Raw genomic sequence first — 7,997 nt, forward strand, 5'->3', positions numbered from 1 at the left:
TGTGGTGCTGAGGATGGAACCTAGTGCCTCACAGGAGAGGCAAGTGCTCTTCCACTGAGCTACAACCCAAGACCTAGTAGTATTATTTTTTAAAAGCATCAAGCTAGTTATAATAAAAATGCATATTAATAATAAATTTGATAATTGGCACTACAGTAGTAGAACAGAATACTATCAGGAAATGAAATGATAAATTACAGATTTGTGAAACAACATAATGTTAAGTGAAGGAGGTTGGAGAGAAAAGAATACATACTGTATCTTTCTAGGCAGAACTTAAACTATAGCAAGTGAGGTAAAAAATGCTATTGGGAAAGTATTGCCCGAAAGTTGGCTGGCATATTAGAAATATACATTTCTTTATGTGGAAGTGGCCAAATTGGTGTATTTGTAAAAATTTTTCTGGGTACACATATATTTTTACATTTTACTAAATGATTTTATATAGTAATAAAAAAAGCAAGAGTATATTTATGTATCTGCTTCATTTTGATAACATAAACACAGAATATACACCCTAGAAACTATGAAAATTTACTTCTCACGTGATTTAGAATGGTCTAGAGGAGAAGATGAAATTTCTCTGAATTTATCTTTTTCATATAGATTTGATTTTTGAATCATATTAATATTTTGCTATTAAAAATAAAATTATTTCAAAAGGAAGAACACATAATTTTTAGGAGGTGGTAGCAGACACAAATATAATGACAATAAATGTTTTCTATACAATTTCCAGTCTCTTTTGGAGATATGTGGGGGCCCTATGACTAGTGTAGCCCAAAGGCTCTCTAAGTACGAGCAGCCTCTGGGCAGAAACCCAGAAGAGCTGATTTGACCCCTCGGTGTGCTCTTTCCCCCTGTTTTGTAATGGAGGACACATCCTGAAAGGCATGCAGCCGCAAAATGGAAGCTTCCAGCATCTCTGAGTCACCACGTGGAGCCCAGCTGCTCTGAAGAGTTGCCTACCTTGCACTGGAGCGTTTGAAAGTGCAAAAGAAACCTTTTTGATTTGGAAGATCATTTGTTTCCTCAACTTTCAACACAGTTTATCCTATTCTGCCCCAAACAGAGATGACATAAAATTGAGGTGATTTGTTGAGAATGAGGAGACTTAGTGGTTATACTGGGAAAATTGAGGAGCTAGAGAAAGGTTTTCTACAGTACTTAGAAGAATAAGAATGAGGAGATTGATAGACGATTAGAGCTAGATGGAAACTAGAGATCCCATTTTATTTTCACTTTAAGAACAAAGAAACTCGGACCAGAGATCAGGTCAAGGGCATGGAACAAGTTAACGGAGAGACAGAATTATAGGCCTAGCTTCTGAGACCTTGAGAGTAGCCCAATGTCTCAGAATCCACTGAGTTAAACTCCAGCTGCTGTTGAGAGCCGCTGCACATGGCTCAGGGTCCTTTGGGATGTTCCGAGCTTCTTTCAATTCTTGGTAAAAAGTCTAGATGGGAAGAAAGAGTAGCTATCTGAACCCTTATCAGGTTTTGTTTTGCCCCCAAGTCGCAAGTCACAGGAGATCTCCTTGTCCTTTTCACTTTATTCTTTTTCCACCCAGAATGAACTAAAGTCATCCATCAGGAAATGTCTTTCAAAGAAATATGCTTTCACTGTTTACTCCCTACTTCTCATTGTTTGCTTTTTTTTTTAATGATTTAAATCACATGGGTAAACAAAGTAGACAAAAAATAAAGCAAATATCCCTGAAGAGAAAATTGTTGTCCCATATTTGGTGTTTTCTGGATGGATAACAAGCTTTGTTGTGCCCTATACATAAAGAGAACAGGAAATACCTCTGACATTGTGGTGAATGACTATCTAGAGGGCTCAGGTAATTTTTGCCACAGATTTATTCTTTTGATTTGAAAAAAACTCTTTTTGAGCATTTTTTCAGGACTTGAAGCAGTCATCAATCTACCCCCAGCTCCAGGCTCCACCCTAACATTTTCTATCCATGGTTTGGGTAAATTCTCCTTGGTGTCTTCTTGGGCTCTTACTGGCAATAGTTTACCCTTACTTCTCATTCCCCACCACCCTTCTGAGCTAGGATCATCACTAAGAAGGGAATTTCCTAGTCTCTCTTCTCCATCTCTACTCTGAGCCTGGAGATTAAGAGAGGTCATTGTCACATCATCATTGGTCAGCCAATCGGGTGGGCATTTCCCTCCAATGACCTCTCTGTCCTATAGAAGTTCTCAGGCAGCTTCAATGGAAGGAGGGAGCTAAGAAGGTAGCCTAGTATAAGTTCAAAGATGATAATTACAACATGGATTTTGTACATTCTCGCCCGGAAAGGTATAGGGCTCCCCTTCCCACCAAGGATGAGTTCGGTAAGTGGTTTTGGTGGTAGCCATGTGAAAATTTTCCCCATTTACCTTCTCCCCACTGCTCCCCCACTGCACTTCAAAAAGAGATTAAAGTATTATGTTTGGATAAGAGACATGGGGTGGGGGCTGGGTTCTAGGTTTTCTGAGATTATCCAATTACCTATTTGTTCCAGGATGTTGAAGTTGTGGAAAGTGAGGCTGTATCGGTAGTAGAGCACTGGTTGAAAAAGGTGAGTAGGATACTTCTCTGATTCTGGGTGCCCAAGGATCTAGAGAGATAGTTTTAGGGGGCCAAGGATCTAGACTTCTCTCTTCATAAAACTGGGAAACTCAAGTTCATTATGAGATACCTGCTTAGAGTTGAATCTAATTCATCCAAATGTCCACAAAGACAATGGGGCTCTTGTCCTGGTAAGATATGTATTAGCATCAGCATAAACCAGGCGCATGTCTCAGGAACACTGTGAGATAGGGCCAGGGACTTGGGCAGTTCCCTGGGACCTCAAGGACAGTAGAAACAGAGGATCTCAGTGCAGGAACTGTCAGGTATGGAGTATATGTTTATGGATGCATGTTATGTGTGGTATGATGGAGAAGAAAAGAGAAGGAAGAAGAGAGGAAGACTCAGAATTAAAGGAGAGTGATGTCTGGTGTTGTCATGAAAAACTATAATCCCAGAGGCTCAGGAGGCCGAGGCAGGAGGATCACAAGTTCAAAGGCAGTCTTTGTAACTTAGCAAGGCCCTAAGCAACTTAGCAAGATCTTGTCTCAAAATAAAACATAAAGAGGGCTGGGGATGTGGGGATGTGGTTAAGCACAATCCCTGGTATGAAGAAAAAAAAAAAAAAGGAGAATGACACTCTCAGGAGGAAATTACTCCCTTTTCAGACAGAAGAAGAGGCTTCCCAGGACATAAAGGAGAAGATGTCCACCAACTCTTCTCCTACTCATGGCCAAGATGTGCACGTGACCAGAGATGTGGTAACTGTGTTTGAGATGATTACCCTGGGAATGAGGGTTTGAGGAGAGGCAGGATGACCCACTATGAGGGATGCTGGGCCAGGGCTCAGCCCATTCCCAGCTATGGGGGCCCATGCTGGCCAGTAATCACATGGACCCCTGCCTGGATTTCCTAGGTGAAGCACCAACTTTCGAAGTCTGATCTATTAGCAAACCAGAGTCAAGAGGTACTGGAGGAGAGAACAAGGATTCAGTTCATAAGATGGAGGTAAAGCATCATTTGCCCTGAGCAAAGAGGTGGGGAGGGCCGATGAGAAAGCACAGGTACTTCTGTCCAGGACCCCCTGGGCCAACACAAACCTACAACTGCTCTTCTCTAGAGATGCCATCTCCTTTGGCTAAGAAATTTCTCAGTCTTTTTTGTTTGTTTATTTGTTTTAATTAGTTACACAAAATTTCTCAGTCTTGCTTTGGGGTCTTAAGGGAATATTTTTGCTATCTTGAAAGTTCAGATCATTTGTATATTTTTAAACGACTTGAGGGGTTGGGAAACTGGGCTTGCTTTCCATTCCCTAAATGCTTCCAAATACATTTCGGATTTCTGTCATTTTTTTGCACTTGAATTGTTCAGAAGTGCCTGTACTTTAAGAGCTACCCGAAAAAATAATCTCTAAAATGCAAAAGTCAAAGCCCTCCTCTTCAACTGAGGTGTGTGGTAGTTTCCCAGTGCCCAAGGCTAGAATGCTGTGACAAAACCACATGATGGTGGCTTCGTTATTCTCTGCAGGCCAGCCTTTCTCTGGGTTGTGATGATGCTAACACTAAGGGAAGAGAGAGCTGGTGTGAAGCTGCCCCTCTTTGGGCAGAGGCATTTAACTTCCTTTCTGGTCCCTGAATTTGGCTGAAGCTTTGGACAACTTCAAATCCCTTCCTAGTAGACAGATTGGTGGGCTTACACGGGTCTATAGAAAACTGAAGAATACTCTCATCTTTCAACTCTTCTGCACCAATCTTTGGTTTTGTTCTTTGCTCTCAAGGAGGCTGTTATTTCTCGAGACATGTATTTTTGTTTCAGGATATCAGGTTTTCCAGTGGCACCTACATTTTAGGAGAATTTAAATGTGCAGTAACCACATAACAGGAAGGGATAACCAACGGTGGAATTTGAGAACTCTCTGGGAAGGAGCTTTTTGAATGAGAAACTTGCCAGGGATCCTTAAATCATTAATGTTGTTGATTGTAATCCAAGGTTTTCCATAGCAGTTGCACTATGGGATTCTAAGTGTTGTATTTCTTGGATAATATGCACATCATCTTCCCATATTTTAAAACCTTCACTGTATAGCCTAATTAGATTTAAGCTTTAGAAAAAGGATATAGGAATCAGATTTTCAACATACAAGTTTTTTACTCTGAATTTTCAATGGAGATTTTAAACCAACAGCATCTTCCTGTTTCCCACACACACAAATTGTTTAATAGACAGGTACTCATCACCAATGTTTGCTGGCCCATTGGAGGAGAGAAAACAACAAGACACAGTCATTAATTTCAGAGGGTTAAAAGTTGACCTGGTAGATATGGTGTGAGAAAGTTAAAGAAAGTGTTAGGGAAGTCCTGGGGAGTATCTGTGAGCACAGCATGGGGGACGTAGGTCACACATTTGCTGGGCTGTGCTGCCCAGGATTTTTGAGAAACTCCATAGCAGGCCTTTTGCCAGGACTGGCTCTTGAACTAGACATTACTGGAGAAACAGGGGATAGGACGAGAGTTTCAGAGACCAGGAGAGTCAGGTACCCGTGGTATCCCATGTGTATCCAGGGTCCAAGGCTGTGACCCCTTCTTCTCTGGAGCACTCCTTTCCCTCCCAGGCTGGGAATTCCTCCCTCAATTGGGGACAATTCCTTGTTTTCATCTCCTCATCTGGGTGCTGATCTGTCTCTGCCTTGTAGGCTCCATATTCAGGATTACACCTTTACCTCCTAATGGGCAGAGGACCATTGGAGGCAGTATCAATGCTGTTGTCACTTCCAAATGCCCACAGCACCAGGAAAAGGTCATTGCCTTGGGAGGGCAGTACTGATGGGCACTGAAGTGGGGTATTCAGTGGACAGATCACAGGTTTCTGAAAGGAACTGGGATTCAGAATCGGAAAGGGTGCCAGGTGGGCTAGAAAGGGGGAGGCAAGTCCAGCTTGGTGAAATCAAGCAGAAAAGATAACAAGGAGGTGTCTGCAGCTTCCTTGTGACAGAATTTTCTAGAAAATTCTCTAAATCATAGTATATATGGTATGATACTGATCATAAGAGCTGAAAATAAAGTTAGAGGGGAACTGAGATTTCCACAAGACCAATGTCTTGCTGGCATTAGTAAGGATTAAGCTTTTTGTTTTTTTAACTCTCCTTAGGAACATTTGCTACCTGCTCAGCATGATTGGGTGGTTCACCAGTAGTTGGTTAGTTAAAAACAAAACAAAACAACAACAACAACAAAAACAGAACAGAATAAAACAAAAACACAACAACCTTACATGAGAACGGTGAGGAGTCAGCTTCAAAGATCATAGCAATAGGCAACAACGTTGTTCTTATGATCTCAACTCTGGCAGTTTCACTATGCCTAGTTCAAAAGAAGCTCAGAATCCCCATGTCTAAATCACATTTTGCAGCCATACCCGTGTCTTCCAAGTGCCAAGTGAGATGATGGATGACGTCATACAAGATCGAATAGAGCAAGTGAGACGAAGGTAAGTCACTGAGACAGGATGCTTTGCATTTCTCACCTGGGGTAGGTGGGGTGGGAGCCACTGCTGGATTTCCTGCCCAAACTCAGCCATGTTCTTTTTAGTGTTTGTTCTAACACCAAGGGCAGGGACAAGCAGTTCCCAGGGCTACTGTTCTCTCTCCTGTTTTATACATGGTGGTGGCTCCATAGGCTTCCCATAGTGCCTTTCAACTCACAGAAGGGCTCTGGGCTGTGGCTCTCTTCCTAGGACTTCATTCCTAGGTCTACAGGTGGTGATGGCCCAGCCACATCCTGCCCACTGCAGCCACTGCCCCTGTGCTGTCATCTGGGTATTTGGTTTGGATAGGTTTTGTCACCCAGCAGCTTCCTCTCCACCTCACCTCTCTCCTGTCTCCTACAGCATTTCCCATCTTAGGACTGACTCATGTCAGGACACAAGTTTCCGATCTTCCCTCTCAAACTGCTGAGAGTCACAGGTGAGAGAGCAGGCAGGTGAGGAACTGGGCTGAGCAGATGGTTATCCTGGGTAGTAAGAAAGAGTTCTGGGATGGGGAACTCCATAATAAGGCATAGTTTATATCTCAATCAGTGTGTGTGGGTGGGTGGGGCAGATGCGCTTGGGGGCAATGAGGCCCAGGGAGATGGCAACTGCTGTTAAGTTCTTACAAAAGACTCTCTTAAATTTCTGGAAGGACCTATCACTAAGTTTCAGAATGGCCTCTCTGTGACTATTAACTGTGATGCCAGAGACCAGTATTTCTCAATCCTTCACAGGCTTAGTACATCATATTTGAGGTTTTGGTGGGGCTGCATTTCTGCATTTCTAATAGTTCCTGGACAGTGCTGCTCAGGCTTCTGTAATGCCTCATGCTGGTCTAGCAACCTCACTTTGAGTCACAGGATCACAGAGAGAGGGTAAATCGATTTTGGACCTGGAACCAACCAAGGATATTGTACATGACTTTGGGTACATGTCATACATGGCCTCTTTGATTATACTCAGTACTAGTTGTTGTAAAAGTGGCTGTTCATGTAGTTTCAGAAGGCGGAAGGTCAATGGCAGGGCAATCCCAACACAGGATCTTTGCTAGAAACAGTCAGTGCATCCCTGCTGGGATGAAAAACTGCTCTGGTTGTTGTGGGGGTTAAAGGCATGATTTACTCACAGCCAGCCTTTATATACTTAAAGAAGGCTATGGAGATAAAATGTTAGCATTTATCAAACACTTACTATATGCCAGCTTTTGCATAAGACACTTTGTTAAGGTTTCTAATTTGATCCCAAATCAACCATTTTACAGACAGCAGAGGGTAAACCAAGCCGGGGTCTAATCCAGCTGACCCATGACAGGTGCTTCTGTGCCTCAATTTCTTCATCTACAATAGCAGTGTTTACATCAGAGGGTTGTCCTGGGGGGACTGTCTAGCACATGGTAAACGCACATCAATTGTTTGCTAATATTCCTGGAGATGAGAAATCACAGATGCTGAGATGGGTGTAAGCAACTCTCAGGGCCTTCTGAAGTTGGAATAATCAGAGCCAGGCTTCAATCCCAACAGTCTGATATACCACTGCCACTTTTCTTTTGTGAGTTTTCCTGGTGAGAATATGAAAAACAGTAGGCTTACAAGAAGACATCACATCTGCATGATGCGCCCCTTAAACATTTGTCTGCTTCCCTGTTGAAGGCTTTCAGGGTCAAGGAGCAGCCCGTGTCAGAAGAAGGTCCATCTCCCGCTTGACCTGAAGGGTGACCAGACCTGGGCAGAGAGACTCCAGTGGGTGAGCCCTTCATTTTGACAGTGGTAGCACTGGAATCTTCTTGCTGAACTGCTAATAAAGAGACAAGCTATTTAACAACCTGCCCTGGTGTTGGCAGAGATGCTATGCCTGCCATCTACCCACCCACTCATCCATCCAATGCTGGAAGTCTGGCTCTGGGGACATGTGGC

The 7,997-nt window shown here is 43.0% G+C and overlaps 1 protein-coding gene across 1 annotated transcript; it reads left to right on the forward strand.

Moving 5' to 3' along the window:
• The first annotated feature begins 2,264 nt into the window (after positions 1–2,264).
• Spata19 (spermatogenesis associated 19) lies at positions 2,265–6,511 on the forward strand. Its single transcript, XM_076843548.1, has 6 exons — positions 2,265–2,342; positions 2,513–2,569; positions 3,228–3,320; positions 3,476–3,567; positions 5,968–6,045; positions 6,445–6,511. The coding sequence occupies exons 1-6, from the start codon at positions 2,265–2,267 to the stop codon at positions 6,509–6,511; spliced, it is 465 nt and encodes a 154-aa protein (XP_076699663.1).
• The last annotated feature ends 1,486 nt before the right edge of the window (positions 6,512–7,997 follow it).

This window comes from Callospermophilus lateralis, chromosome 2 (genome assembly GCF_048772815.1).
Source record: "Callospermophilus lateralis isolate mCalLat2 chromosome 2, mCalLat2.hap1, whole genome shotgun sequence".
Classification (NCBI taxonomy): domain Eukaryota; kingdom Metazoa; phylum Chordata; class Mammalia; order Rodentia; family Sciuridae; genus Callospermophilus; species Callospermophilus lateralis.